Source organism: Gracilinanus agilis, chromosome 4, assembly GCF_016433145.1.
Source record: "Gracilinanus agilis isolate LMUSP501 chromosome 4, AgileGrace, whole genome shotgun sequence".
In the NCBI taxonomy this organism is placed as follows: Eukaryota; Metazoa; Chordata; class Mammalia; order Didelphimorphia; family Didelphidae; genus Gracilinanus; species Gracilinanus agilis.
Genome location: NC_058133.1, coordinates 254,869,905 through 254,885,912, shown reverse-complemented (window position 1 = coordinate 254,885,912; position 16,008 = coordinate 254,869,905). Strand labels below are relative to the sequence as shown.

Below are 16,008 nucleotides of genomic sequence, written 5' to 3'. Positions count from 1 at the left end.
ATTGTAGACATATGAATGCAAATATTTTGTTTTCCTTGGCCCAACCTTTCCACATCTATTAAATGAGGCCACTGTATTTGATGATTCTTTCAAGTACATTGTAGTTTCTTGAATCTATGACTATGAGTTTATGTTTCTAGATAGAAAAGATCCAGTTTGATAAACCCCCAAATAAACTCACTGTGAAAAAATTGTATTATCAGAAAAAAATGAAATAGATTGTTATATACAGAAAAAGATGTCCAAAATGGTCAGAAGAATAGAAATCAGAGACTAATAGGATTAGTTGAAGGAATTGGTAATTATCATTTTGGTTAAAAGAATACATTGATGTGGAATTATAGCTTCTTTATTTTTTGAGGAGTTGTTTTGTAGATGAAGTAGTAGGCTTTTTATGCGTAGCCATAGAAAACAAAGCTAAGAATAACAGGTGGGAATTATGGAAATGTATTTCTACTCCTTGGAAAGACGAAATTGCTAACAGTGAGAATTGTCCAAAAGTAGAATAGCTACCTATGTCAGTACATAGTAGATTTCATATTAGTCTTCAAGATAAGGTTAAGTAGTCACTCAGGCGTGTTATTAAAATGATTTCTGTTTAGAATACAGGGAATCAAAATAATATCAAGAAATAAAAGGGCGTGGTTGAGAGGATATGAAAAGAACTAAAGGTGGATAGAATAAGAACTAAAAGATATGAGGAAGAAAGGAAAAACCCTCAGAAATATGGGCCAATTAAGAAGTAGGAGAACAAAAGGAGAGGATAAGGGATGATTTTTAAGAAGCAGTGCAAATTGGAAAGGTAATGGAGAGAAGAAATTGGACATCTGAGGAGGGATAAAGAAAAGGGAAAGGAAGAAAAGAATAAGTAGTGAAGAAAAATAAAATGGATCAAAATATGAAACTAGTAGGTATGATATTGAATATGAATGGGAAAAATTTACCTATAAAATGAAAAAAAGATAAGAGAATGGATCAAAAATGAAAACCTGACAATATGTTGTTTACAAGAAAAATGCTTAAAAATGAAATTCACAGGGGAAGTTAGGTGGACTAATGGAAGTATATTTTATTATAAGGTATCATAGATAATGAAACAGTATTAATATTAAACCTAACATGTATCAAATATTATAACATCCAAATATTTAAAGGAAAAACTGAAAAATTGATTTACAAGTGGAAATAGATAACAGAACAATAATAGTGGGGAACTTTAGTATTCCCTTTTCAGAACTAGATACATCTACTAATCTATTTAGCAATCTCTGCGTAAGTAAAAATAGTTATCTTTATGAATCTATCTTTTGGTCAGCATGACCAAATTGAGGCAGGTAGGATATAGAGAATAGCCTAAGCTTCAAAGCCAGATAGATCTGGGTTGAAATCCTGCATCTGACACATTTTGGTTGTATGAGTTAGGTCAAATCAATTAATCTCTAATAACCTAGGCAAATCTCTAGGTTGCAAATAACATGGTGACATAATGATAGAAGGAATTTCTTCACTCTGGATTTCCAAAAAATCTCTATGAGTTTAATCTCTATTCTTATGTATCTCATTATATCTTTCATTTTGAATATTTATTTTGTGCTAGATCAATGGTCTTATCTAGCACTTTTTTTCTACATTGCTTTCCCTTCTTATTTCCTATCATTCTTGCTTTATAATGAGATATAGAAGGTGCTAAACAGAAAAAAAAATGTTTGTCCTATTGAGCCGTTTCCTTTTCCCAGCACTTTATATACATCTAACATTAACAACTCTCTATATCCTATTTATTTAGTGATGTGTCCAGTTTCTCTCTACTTCAGTATCTGTATTGTCTTAATTTGGAATGACTTATTTAGTTACCATTTCATTAACATATAGGTATTCCATCTAACATTGAAACTTTCTGGCATTCTCCCCACAGGATGACATGAGGGAATGATGAATGAGAGGAAACACATAGTGAAGAGACAATGGAGAGGACCAATAAGAGCAGTCCAGTAGGATTTATCCTGTTGGGTTTCTCTGACCAGCCCCAACTGGAAATGATTCTTCTTTATGTTATCTCCATCTTTTATATCCTGACACTTGTGGGGAATACAGCCATCATTCTGATATCTTACCAGGACCCTAAACTCCACACTCCCATGTATTTTTTCCTTTCCAACCTTTCCTTCCTGGATCTCTGCTTCACCACTAGCATTATTCCCCAAATGCTCTGGAACCTTAGGGGTCCTGATAAGACCATTACTTACATTGGTTGTATGATTCAGTTTTTTGTGGCTCTGGGGTTGGGTTCTGCTGAGTGTGTTCTCCTGACTGTCATGGCTTATGATCGCTACATTGCCATCTGCCGGCCCCTTCACTATACCATTATCATGCACCCAAGGCTACTCAAACAATTGGCAGTTGTGATCTGGATCAGCGGCTTCCTAGAGGCCTTAGTTCAGTCAATATTGACTTTTCAGTTGCCTCTCTGCAGTCACCACAAGGTGGATGATTTTATGTGTGAAGAGCCAGCCTTGATTAAAATTGCTGCTGTGGATACCACCTTCATAGAAACTGAGCTTTGCATAGCAAGTATCCTTTATGTTATGACTCCCCTAGGTCTTATCCTAGTCTCCTATGGATGCATAGCTAGGACCACATTAAAGATAAAGTCAACTGAAGGACGCCGGAAGGTATTTGGGACTTGTGGTTCCCATTTGATGGTAGTAACTTTATTCTTTGGAACAACACTTGTTGTCTATATACAGCCCAAAAATAAATATACTCAGAATCAGAGTAAATTCCTCACCCTCTTCTACACTGTGGTTACCCCTACCCTTAACCCCATGATCTACACCTTAAGGAACAAAGATGTGAAGGGGGCATTGGGAAGATTACTGGGTTGAAACCAAGGTTTGGGAGAAACATAGAATCAGTAAATCCTTGATTCTATGAACTAGAAGGAATATTAACATATACTCCAATTTGCTTCTGAAACCAGCATTAAATGGCCTCAAAGAGAGACAAGTCCTATTATTGGAGAAATATTTTGTTCCATATTGATCTATATTATAAAGAATAATTCTACCTATATTATGAAAGAAAAGGCATCAACATATCTTCAATAGATGAAGTGCAGATTCTTAGAATAGGTTTATACAGAAAAGTAAATCTGACCTTCTCTTTGGCAACAAAAAATTATTTTTCCTCTTTTTATGGCTTTACAGATATGCTAATGAATAATCTGGAGGCAGAGAGGTTCTGATTTAGTTCCTTTATTGACTAAACCTTGTATATAAAATTAATATTTTAATTTTAATGCCTTTTATTCTAATTCTGTATTTAGTTAAATGGATATTTGCTATTTTTACTTAAGATAATTTTCTTTGATGAAGGTGAATCTAGTTAGTGACCATAGGTAAGGAGTTGAAGGATAAAAGCCTTAGTAATTGACCATGTTACATCTGGAAAGTGATTTAATATATGTATATTTTAGTTTACTCCCTTATCACAAAGAAACAGTATTTGCTTCATAGCAATCTGGTAATTATTGTATGTATTTGATACTCATTCGTTGATCAAGTATTGTGCATCTGCCATGAAAATTTTGTTAGATTTATGATTTCAAATATTTGGGAAACTCCAAGTATGGAAATTCCTTCCAATCATAGTTTAGCAGCTTTTATAAAACTTTTAGTGAGAAAGCTGCCCGAGGACTAATTGGATAAGTCATTTCCCTATTTTGCATAGTCAATATATTTTAGAGTTCAGACTTGAACCTTAAATCAGATTTTTCTGTTTCCACAGACATTAGAACTACATTACATTGGTATTCACACTTCTTCAGTACTTTTACCACAGTCTGCTTCAATGATTGAAGTGTGCAGGGTGGAATAAATAACTCCTCCAAAGTTCTTCATTTAAATAACACTAACAAACCAGCAAAATCTTCATTTCCCTTAAGCTGTACTCATTGGACTAAATTCCGTTGTGCTTGTTCCATGTATCTTTCCTCTTGCCTTTACAGCTTTCTTTTTTTGTGTTGTAAACTCTTTGAAGTCAGGAACTATATTTTTCTCATTTGTATCTTCTCTATGACATGCCTTGAAAATGATTTTCATTTAAATATTTATTGACTGACCAACATTATACAACACCATTTCTGACACATTAACAACAATAGTGCTTTAAAAAGAATGTAGTGTTATTTCCAAGACAGCTTAGAGATTGGCATGAAAAGTCTATCTCAGATAGATGAGAGAAAAGCAAAATTCAACAGAGTCCCTGCCAGGGCAGGCCCTGCCTTGGCAAGCCAGTGTCAGGCTAGGGGGCCAACTGACCATCAGAAACTTCTGAAACTTTCAGTCCACTAATGGAAAGAGGATCCAACAACTGATCAGGAGATGTTTTCATGGGTCCCTTTACTGGCTCTGGGTGCAAGATTTTGTAGCATTTCACATAAGCAGATCCATGTTATGATCCTTGGTCACTGTCCTGGGTCAAGCAAGAGTGCTAGCATATCAGAATTTGTGGCTGCATGTGAATGGGAATCCTTGTCATAGTAGCAGGGGAGAAAAAAGGGATTGTGGTTACTAATATATCAGAGCTCCAGAAGTGAGAGTAATTAACACATCTCTCCTTAGATCATAATACCTTGGAAGAAATGAAACCTTTTAGATTGTCAATACTGGATCTGAAAATAGCTATATAAAAACCCTGAAGCTAGGGACAGTGCTCCCTCAAATATAGGAGGGGAGTCACACAAAATGAGATTTTGTTGTAGGCCTGAAATAAATTCCTAGAAGAACTCAAACATGATTTTAATAATCATATATGAGTGGTAGGATAAATTTGGGAAAAGAAATGAGAATTATGCAAGAAAATCATAAAAAATGAGTTGACATCTTGGTAAAAAATGTACAAAAATACTGAAGAAAATAATGTCTTAAAAATAGAATAGGCCAAATATTAAAGTAGGCATAAAAATCTACTGATGAGAATTCCTTAGAAAACAGAATAGAAAAAAATCAAAAAAGATACAAGAGCTAATGAAGAAAATAATTCTTTGAAAATAAGAATGTGGTGGAGCAACTAGATGGCTCAGTGGATTGAGAGACAGGGATAGAGACAGAAAATCCTAAATTCTAAAATAGGCAACTGCCTTCACAGTATAACACAAGGTAACACACAGACAACCAGGACACTCCCACACATCCACAAGTGACAGGATATACAGGATAACTAAGAACCTACATAAGGGATATGTGAGTTGAACATAACCACATTGATTGGTGAATGATAGTTGACAATTTACTGGTCACCAGCCTAGCCAGGGAAACTCAGGTTTTGGAAGATATTAATAGTGGGCTCTTTTCTTGGGGTAGAGGAAGGTACAGGAAGTAAAGTAAAACTATTTATTAAGAACTTAAGGGTTAGGTATAGAGGAAACGGACAAACTAATACTACTTATCTAATGGGTAAGTTCAAGGACCAGGAGGTGGGACAAAACTACACTAGCTCTAAGTTCAGACTGACAGGTTAGGAGGGAAAGTGAGTCTCACTGCAGGTTCCAGCAATATTCACAGCCACCAGGAGTCACAGCAAGTAAATCCACAAAGGGGTTAAGTCAAGGAGTTGAATTGGTTTGATATGTCCACCAATCAAACCAGATTCAGTACTCAATTTGATCTTTCCCAGGGTAGATGGTTTTACAGGAGACAGTTATTTTTCTGTGCTCTTCACCTCCAGCAGCTAAGAAAACCCCCTAACTGCCATCAGTTGCATCCAGAGAGTCTCTCAGAAAAAAAGATCTCTTTCCCTCCACCATTCCATGCTTAGAACACTCCAGCACTTGCCTGTCAGCCATCCAGTTAACTTATGTCTATTGCTAAACTTCATCTAATTCTCTTATAACCATTCCCCACCTTTGCACAAAGCCAAAATAGTGTTCCACACAATATTTTGATATTTGTGCACTATGGATTAAGTTAAAATTCTAACCCTAAATAACAAACAACCTACACTAACTCTATCCTATCTAATACTACTTTACTCTACCCTACTCTAGTGATTTCAACAAGGAAAGGGAAAGGGAAAGAATACATTGAACAATTACGTAGTTCAAAGTACAGAATAACAAGTAACAAAGCAAAATTTTCAACAAAATTAACAAAATCAACCACAAATTTGAAACATCAACACAAAATTCAAACAAAACATCAAACACAACTCTTATACTAATACAGAAACATTCTACTAACTACTAAATGCAAAAAAATTGGGAAACTATACATTTAACACAACACTGCATAAGTTTTTACATCAAAATTACAAGAAAACATCAAACTCATTTATGCAAATTACATTTAAATGTTTGTAACTCAATTAGTATCAAATTAATCACAGAATTTATATATATATACATATATACATATGATACATACATACAATATATTCACACAACACATACAGGTATGATATACATATATGTACACATAATATGTACACTCTTTACATATTTACAATACTTACACTATAATACAATTTACAATATACACACTATTTACGGTTATTTACACCTCTATTTACATTATTTTGTGATATGTGATCTGTAGTATGTTATATGTTCCTCATGTAATGCAATTTTATTATGTTTGTTGTATTTGCACTGTAATGTACATTAGTATCTTATCTCATTCTCTAATCTAATCTAATACTATTTCCGTTCTCACTAAACTATTCTAAACTATGCCTATGTTATTATGTTAGTCTAACTAAATATTAACTAAATAACTAGCTAATTTCTTAGTAACTAATTATTCTTTGTTAGTACTTACTTATCCTATATCTATCTAATTCTAATTTTGTTAGTATTTATACATTGTTTTATTCCATAAGTGGAATGGATACATTTCTTCCTAACCTGGTCATATTTTATGTATTTGTTTTGTTATGTTCCAACATATTACTTTTGGATGTATGATACCTAATGTTTGTTTTGAATTCAGGGAAATGCCATTTGGAAGTGTCTAGCGTGGGTGAGGGCTTTGAAACTACATTTCCCATGATTCCTCATGGCAGACAGGAAGTGCGTTGATGTAAGAGAAGGGATAAGACTCCTGGAAAGAGGAGGAAGTTCCTCTTTAGCTCCTGGGTGTGGGAAGATACGAAAGGTAAAAATGGCGGAGGCAATGTGAATTCTTACAGGCGCGTGGCCTAATGATTTGTCTCTATCAGCATGGCTTTAATTAAACTACTAATTTCTTTTATTATATCAGTCTTTATCATTTTTAATCTTAACACTACCAACACTTCAGATCTCCTTTCTTCTTATGATGTTCCTCAAAGAAATCTTCTCTTTTCTCCATTTCTCCTCTTCTCCTTTTCTCCATTGAAGTTCTTGAAGGTCATATGTGCAATGATGGATGTATATGATTATGTAATGACACTATTTACATTATCCCAAATCCTTTCAAACCATTAATCCAAATTGTCCATGATTAACCCACTTCTTTGGGAATTCCTTTAAACAAAGTCTTAATCAGTTCAATTTTATAAATTCATCAGTCTTAGTATAATGTCCACTGATCCTGAATCCTGAATCCTCTTCATCCACGTCCTTTTCCATCCGAATGTTCTCTTCTGCTGTAATGGTCCTCTCCTTAATGAACTTTCTGACTGCAGACTGAAATTGACTGAAGATCTCGATTTTATACAATTTCTTCTTCTTTCTTCTTCTTCTTCTTCAATGCCACTAATTCTGTACCCTGTGCACTAAGATTACTAGGTAATGAACCCATACTACAGTGTCTCAAGTTCTGTGACAACTGTAGCTCCAGTACATCTGATTCTATTTCACAAATATGAAGAACCATCTGTGAATAATACCAAGTCTTGATTTTTGATTAGAGTGTCTTTTAAATCCATCCTAGGCATATCCACAATATCTGCTACTTCAACACATTCATGCAATGGTTCACCATTCTTTGACAAATCAGGAAGAGTAGCTGGATTTAATACACTAGATCTCTTAAACTGGATGTTCTCACTACCTAAGAGAATAATTTTATACTTAGATATTCTTTGGTCGGAATCAGCTTGAGTACAAATTTCCTCATTAGTGCATCCATTAAAGGACATCCCAAAACTAGATCAGCTGACTTCTGGACTAACAGAACCCACCCCTTAGACAGGGTACTGTATCCACAACAATTGGATCTAGTTGACAACTATAGTATCCAATTGGATGATAACTTTGTCCTAAAGTTTGTGTAAGTAGACCAGAAGCTATACCTTTTGCCTCACTGGCAAATAGCTGAAAAGGTTTCTCATAGTCTAGGATTCCTAATGCAGGGGCAGATAAAATGGCTTCTTTAAGTTTATTTAAGGCTTTACAATGTTCAGGCTTTAGTTTCAGAAGTTCTGATTCTGTATTCCTGGTCAGATCTGTCAAAGACTTAGTGATCTCACTGTATCCAGGAATCCACTTTCTACAGAAACCAGTAGTTCCAAGAATAGCTCTGAGTTGCTGGTGCACTCAGTTTCTGTATATCAGCTATTCTCTTTTGTGTGATATTTCTGGAACCCTCTGACGACACAAATCCAAGATATTTCACATGAGGCAAAACCCACTGTAATTTTGCCTTGGAGATTTTATTCCCTCATTTGTATAATTCAATCAAAAAAATCTTGTCTCTAAGACATAGCTTTGCATTTGGGGATTCTAAAAGAATGTCATCCACAAAATGCACCAATTTATTCTCCTTAAACTTGATTGTTTTTAGATCATGATTTAGAATTTGAAAGAACTGGCTAGGTGAGTCCATATACCCCTGGGGCAAATGAGTCAGGTCCACTGAGTTTTCTCCAAAGTGAAAGCAAAGATCTTTTGAGAATCCACATGAATTGGTATTGAGAAAAATGCAGAGCATAAATCTACCACAGTGAAATATCTAGCTTGACTTGGAATGGAAGAAATTATAGCAGCTGGAGTTTGTACAACTGGATGTGTCTTGATGACATAATTATTTTCCACTCTCAGATCTTAGATAAATTGGTAAACATGTTGGCCATTTTTTATAGGCAAAATAGATGTATTGAACTCAGAAAAGCAAGGTATAATTATCCCTTGTTGGATTAGGGACTCAATAATTGGTCTTATACTTTCTGTTGCTTCCTTAGACAGGAATATTGAGGCACCCAAGGAACTGGTCCTTCCTTTGTCCTCACCCTGACTGGAGTAGCTGATTTCAATAACCCTACATCTGTGGATGATCTTGACCACAACTCATTAGGTATATCCTTGGGTATTGTATAGATAGTACCTAAGTTATCCTCTGTATTGTTGGAATCTAAGGATAGCAATGGAAAGGTCTTCAAAGATTCCTCTGGGAGATGTAAAGAAATATCACCAGATTCTGTACATTGGATAGTTGCTCACAATTTATCCAGAAAATCTTTGCTGAGAAGATTCATTGGACATTTTGGCATAGAGAGAAATGCGTGTTCCACAGAGAAGGGTCTAAGAAATATCACTTTTTGTTGTAATTTAGCTACTTTCTGAGTTATGCCTATAGCACCAACAACTTCCATTGTACCAACAGCTCTACAATTCTCAGGAAAATTTTGCAAAACTGATTTGCTCACTCCTGTATCAACCAGAAAGTTATAAATTTGGTCTCCAATAGTAACAGACACATGTGGTTCTGTGCTATTGGGAGGTTGGAAAGTTTGCAACACAGGGGCTAAAACAGTAACATCAGAACATAGTTCAGCTATTTTCTGTCCATTCAAGTTAACATCATCTTGAATTACAGAATTTCCCCAGAATTTTGCACTTTTAATACTCTTATTGGTCCTTTTCACCTCTATTTTGGTATCATTGTCCTTATTTACAATCAAATTATCCTTAATCAAATCACAATTGTCACGGTTTCCATTATTCTCCATAATCACACAATTGCTAGAATTTTCAATACCATTTTCAACATAGTTTTTCTTTTTCTCACACTTATTTATAGCATTAATTAAATTATTATCAACACCAAGTAAATTATTATTAATCTTAGATAAATTATTACAAACACTAGTTAAATTACTACTAACATTAGGTAAATTACTATTAACATTAATTAAATTATTACTAATACCACTAACATTAGTTAAATTGTTATCAATACCACTAACACCATTTAATTTAGTCAATTTAGCACCAGTACCACTTAAATTATCATTAATTCTCTTTAAATTACCATTTAAATTGATTTATATTCATATTAAATTGAATTATAATTGATTCCATTTAAATTACCATTAGCATTGATTAAATTATCACCATTATTAATTAAAATACTATTAACACCAATTAAATTATTATTAACAGCAATTACACCATCAACATTATTCATAATTCTATTATCATTATCCTTAACACATACAATTTCTTCAATGTTCACTTCATTCCCATCAACCTGATTAATTACTTTTGAATTTTGGGCACACCTTCATAATGAAACTATCCCTCCATTCTGATTCACAAGATTAGTGTTCCCAGATACAATCTGGCTATATTTTGGTTAAGCAACCAGTCCTAATATAATCCTGCATAACAGCCATATTTGGGCTTGGGCTTGCTTCCCTTGACAACAAACATTTTGGCAAATGAACCCATTTTGTTGACCAAAACTATAATTGTCATGTTCCAGTTGCTTCATCTATTATTGAAATTATTGTTATATCCATAATTCCTAGAATTCCTCTGCCTTTCGAATTGACCCTTAAATCGACCATCTTTGACAAAATGCTCGATTTTTTACATAAGTAATAGCTTTTTGGCCCTTGGTACTTGTTGTTTGTACTAGCATTATTCCTATAAGTGTTAGCTTTCCTTTCTGTTGCCCTTAATGCTATTACCACCTTGATTTCACCAATTTCTTTATCCTTAGCTTTTCTATTTGCTTCCCTCAACTGTTTGCAGAGACTTTCAATAACTGCATCCTTCTTATCTGCAACTCTATCTCTTGTGCATAAACATAGGTTGCTTTCTGTTTGAGCTGATCAAGAGAAAGCATTTCCCAATCTGGGCAATTGTCCAAAAATAGTTTCTGACATTAGGTACTGAGTTTTGCATAAATATCCTTTTAACATGATCTAAGGTGGCATCTTCCTGGACTTTGAGACCTAATTGTGTCTCTGCAGCCTCAATCACCCTATCAAGAAATGTTGCAGGTGTTTCTTGACCTGTCTGCTACGTACACTCAAATTTAGACCATGCATTGGGCCTTCTGGAGTTGTTTTCTAAAACCTTAAGAAATGACTTTCTGGCCTCTTTTAGCAAACGGTAATTAGTAACGGAATTAAGCTCCAGCTCCCGCCAATTCTCTGGCCATGCCATTATACCTTGAGTGGTTCCTGTTTCTTCCACAAAGTTTTGCCTATCATGCTTTGACTATACTTCGCCTAACACAAACCAAAAGTCACAGAGATGTCAGTGATATGCATTAGTAGAAATAGTTTCTTCATCAAGAATTTCTTATAAGAACTTCTTACAAGAAGTCAGATCTTGTTGAGAGGAGTACCAATGTAGGAGACAATATGAGATGATACAGCAAGGTTCATTAGGCGCAACAAAGACAATGAATAGAAATTCAAAGGTGAGAGTTAACAAAGAACCTTTATTAGTCAGGGGATACATAGATTTTTATGGGTTTGGGAAACTTAGGGGTGCAAGGCTTAGATAATCTGGGACTTGTCTTATTGGCTATTTCAGGATGAGAAATAACTGGTTCCCATGACTGTATGGTTCCTAAAGTGAAGATGGGATTAACTCTTCCCTCACCCACTTTTAGATTTAATCATCAGAAGCATATATTTATCCTTAAGTATGGGGAGGTCTGTGATCCTCTATGCTAAGGTAGGTGACAAATCAAAACCTACTGACTGCCCCCTGGGAAGTCCTAAGCAAAGCTAAAACTGCAACTGGTTCATGTTAAGTGGAAGGAAAGAACAGGAAGTGATAAAAGGAATGGTCTTTAAAAGTGGGAAAAACTTCCTGTGAGAGGTCTTTGGCATTCAAACTTGGCCTTGAAGGAGCTCTGGCTTAGGACCTTGGACTGCTCTTGGATCTTCCTCTAGAACTACCACATGGGTGAGTGAAAAGGCTGACTCCTTTTCCTGGCTTTTCTGGAGGTATTAGACTTCAGAGAGGCCCCTTGTCTTGGAATAGGCCTTGTGGCTAGAACCCTTGTTTAATTTACCTCTAAGCCCCTCTTTTCTGGGACCTCTGAAGCCCTACCTGGTTTGATCTGGACTGTAGTAATTATCTACTCTCTCTCTCATTTCCTTACTTTCACTCTCCTTTTGTAAATAAACTAATATAAAATGTTATCCTGACTTGAGTAATATATATATATATATTTTTTGTTTTTGTTTTTTTGGCAATTCCTGCTTTTTTTTATTCACTTGATAATACATTTTTACATCCCCTTAGTTTTGCTCTTTGGATATCTTTTTAAAATATATTTCTTATAAGCAACAAGATTTTATATTCTTATCCAAAATGTTGCTCCCTTTTCACTTTACTATATTGCTTGTTCCATTTTCATTTAAAGTTATGATTTAGGTTTGTATTTTCCTTCATTTGTATTGGATATTGTCTTGTTCAAGTTATAATTGTTCTCCCTCTTCTGTAAGCACCGTACTATGTTTTTTCAATTATATTAGTTTAACTTTTGTAAGGTGGTCTGTAATCCTAGTGGTTCTCTTTCCCTCACATGTAATCACCCCTCCTGTTGTTACCTTTTTTCCCCTATGGAATTTTATATTCAAAAAAATTTCTTTCCAGCATGAATTCCCTGATGCTAAGTAAGTTCTTCGAACCTACTAAAAGCCTTCCCACATTCATTGCATTCATAAAGTTTCTCTCCATTAGGAATTCTATGATGCAGACAAAGTTCAGCATTTTGGCTAAAGGCCTTTCCACATTTGTAGCATTTGAGAGTTTTTTTTCCATTACGAGTTTTCTTATGTATAGCAAGTTGTTCATTCTCATGAAAAGCCTTTCCATATTCATTGTATTTATAAAGTTTCTCTCCAGCATGAACTCTCTGATGTCTAGTAAGTTGTGAACTCCCATGGAAAGCCTTCCCACCGGTGTGAATTCTCTGATGTCGGGTAAGATCTGTGATTTGTGTAAAGGCCTTCCCACATTCACTACATTCAAAAGGTTTCTCTCTAGTATGAATTCTCTGATGTCGAATAAGATCAGGAATCTGGTTGAAAGCCTTTCCACATTCATTACATTTATAAGGTTTTGTTCCAGTATGAATTCTTTGATGAACAGCAAGACCCGTGCTCCTTCTAAAGGCCTTTCTGCATGCATTACATTCAAAAGGTTTCTCTCCAGTATGAATTCTCTGATGTTCAGTAAGTCCTGTGCTCCTTCGAAAAGCCTTCCCACATTCTTTACATTTATAAGGTTTCTCTCCAGTGTCAATCCTCTGGTGTAGTGTAAGATGTGTTATCCAAGGGAAGGCCTTCCCACATTCATTACATTCATAAGGTTTTTCTCCAGTATGAATTCTCTGGTGTCGAGTGAGTTGTGAGCTCTGAGTAAAAGTCTTCCCACATTCGATACATTCATAAGGTTTCTCACCAGTATGAATCCTCTGATGTAGGGTAAGTTGTGAGCTCCCTCGAAAAGCTTTCCCACATTCTTTACATTCATAAAGTTTTTCTCCAGTGTGAATTCTTTCATGTAGAATAAGATGTGTCATCTGAGTGAAGACCTTCCCACAACCATTACATTCATAATGTTTCTGTCCAGTATGAAATCTCTGATGTAGAGTAAGATCTATGCTCTGGTTAAAGGCCTTCCCACATTCTTTACATTCATAAGGTTTATCTCCAGAATGAATTCTATGATGCACAAAAAGCTGTGAACTCTGGTAAAAGGCCTTCCCACATTCATTACATTTGTAAGATTTCTCTCCAATATGAATTCTAGAATGTGTCTCTTTATTGATCTGTTGCTTCTCTAACTTAGCCTCCTATTCTGAAATTTCTCCCAACTTATAGACACAGAGAAGTTCCCTTGGGAGTCTTTCCAGAGATGATTTTTCCACAGAAATGGCAAGCTGTGGAGTTGACCATTTGTTTTCAAATATCACCTCTAAATCTGTACAGCAGCTCTGTTGGGCACCTCCCTCTGCTGTCCAAGTGGTCTTCCCTCTCTCCAAATGGGAGATCACATCTGGCCAGGAAGGCCAGGTGCTCGTAGTTCTCCAGCATCACCTCCCGGTACAGCGCCTTCTGGAGGGCCACCAGGCACCCCCATTCCCCCAGCGTGAAGGTCACAGCCATGTCCTGGAAAGTCACGACGTCCCCAAACCCCAGGAACCCCGGCGCCAGCCCAGGGCCCATCCCCACGTTTCTGGGAGGCGAAGGCCCGGAGCCACCACTCAAGAGGGGCAGCAGGGATGGCTCCTCTCCCTTGAGTAATATATTTTTGGTGACCACAATTTTATACATTTACTACAACCTTTAATTTTTACCCCTTACACTAACATGGTACAGTATAGGATCAGAACATTAATTCATCATGGATCTGTTGGTCACATCATAGGAAGTAATAGCTTCCTATGGAGTGGAACAACTGCTTTGTTCTGGAGTTCTAGCAGGTGTAGGAAAATGGGGGATGGTGAGGCTAACATGAAAAATGGGGAAGGGGACTTAGGCCTATCAAGATTTATTAAATAGTGAAATTTCTAGCCAAGGAAATTACCACAATATATCACAAAGATAATTTGCTATGACCAGGTGGAATTTTTACCAAGAATTCAGTGCTCATTCAATATTAGGAAAACTATCAACATAATTGACCATATCAGTACAAATAACAATAAAATCATATGATTACAGCAATAGATACAAAAAAGCCTTTGAGAAAACATCATTATCATTTTTATTAAAAAAAATTAGAAGGCACAGAAATGAGGGGAGCCTTTCTTAAAATAAGTGGTATAGAGTTCCTGGTTAAGATGGCGGCAGAGTAAAAAGCAACTGCTTAACTTCTCCTAACCAAAACATACAGGACTCCACAAGAAGACATAAAAACAAATCCAGAGGAACAAAGGGACCCCACAACAGGGTGCAACATTGGAGGTATGTGGAATCGGGGCATTTCCATGCTATAAAGGGGTGAAACAGCTCTTACTAAAACACAAGCTGAGCAACCCCCTCCCCCACCCCACACCACCTACAGTCCCAAAGCCAGCTCACAAGAGTTAGAGCAAGTTTGGGGCACGAATTAAGTCCTTGGCAGCTACCTGGGATAACCAGGGCCTGCTCCTGAGAGCAGCAAGACTTAAGACCCCAAGAGGCTAAAGAACACGCATGGACTTTGAGCACAAACCCTAAGCTCAGGCATGAGTGCGGGCGAGGACACAAGCCCAGACACGAATCCTGACTGCAGGTGAGGACTCGGATCTTGAGAGCAGGTGTGGACCTTGAGTGAGGACCCAGTGCAAAAGAGGTTCACAACTGTGGAAGCAGTGCCCTGAGACTGTTAAAGGAGCCTCAGGCAGCGGAACAACTAAGGAGACCACTAGGAGGCTTGAACCTGAGAACAACTGAGACGTTAGACAGACCCTGAGTGTGAGGATAAACTTGAGAGGGTGCAGGGCTAACAATGGCAAGCCAGAGACATTGTACTAGAAACACTAGCAGTAGCAATTAGAGAAGAAAAAGAAATTGAAGGTATCAAAATAGGCAATACGGAGACTAAGCAGATGATATGATGGTCTACTTAAAAAATTCTAGAGAATCAACTAAGAAGCTTGTAGAAATAATCAACAACTTTAGCAAAGTTGCAGGATACAAAATAAATGCACATAAATCATCAGCATTTCTATATATTTCCAACACATCACAGCAGCAAGAGGTAGAAAGAGAAACACCATTTAAAATCACCCTAGACAATATAAAATACTTAGGAATCTATCTACCAAAAAAAAGGCAGGAATTATACAAAAA

At 36.1% G+C, this 16,008-nt stretch overlaps 3 protein-coding genes across 3 annotated transcripts in view; 2 read left to right on the top strand and 1 right to left on the bottom strand.

Moving 5' to 3' along the window:
- LOC123246342 (zinc finger protein 271-like) overlaps positions 1-16,008 on the top strand; it is a 498,115-nt gene that overhangs the window by 434,179 nt on the left and 47,928 nt on the right.
- LOC123244926 (putative olfactory receptor 2B8) lies at positions 1,965-2,885 on the top strand. Its single transcript, XM_044673587.1, has one exon. The coding sequence runs from the start codon at positions 1,965-1,967 to the stop codon at positions 2,883-2,885; it is 921 nt and encodes a 306-aa protein (XP_044529522.1).
- LOC123244587 (zinc finger protein 420-like) lies at positions 12,837-14,397 on the bottom strand. The gene is made up of 3 exons (XM_044673103.1): positions 14,233-14,397; positions 13,176-14,024; positions 12,837-13,118 (listed from the first exon to the last, which is right to left on the bottom strand). Exons 1-3 carry the CDS (start codon positions 14,395-14,397, stop codon positions 12,837-12,839), a joined length of 1,296 nt encoding a protein of 431 aa, XP_044529038.1.

Excerpts from the sequence above, each read along its gene's own strand:
- LOC123244587 (XM_044673103.1), bottom strand. The coding sequence starts at position 14,397 with ATGGGCCCTGGGCTGGCGCCGGGGTTCCTGGGGTTTGGGGACGTCGTG. Across the intron at positions 14,025-14,232 it reads ACGAGCACCTGGCCTTCCTG|GAGGCTAAGTTAGAGAAGCA; the intron begins GCCAGATGTGAT and ends ATTTCAGAATAG. Across the intron at positions 13,119-13,175 it reads AATGTAGTGAATGTGGGAAG|GCTTTCCATGGGAGTTCACA; the intron begins GCCTTTACACAA and ends ACCGGTGGGAAG.
- LOC123244926 (XM_044673587.1), top strand. The coding sequence starts at position 1,965 with ATGGAGAGGACCAATAAGAGCAGTCCAGTAGGATTTATCCTGTTGGGT.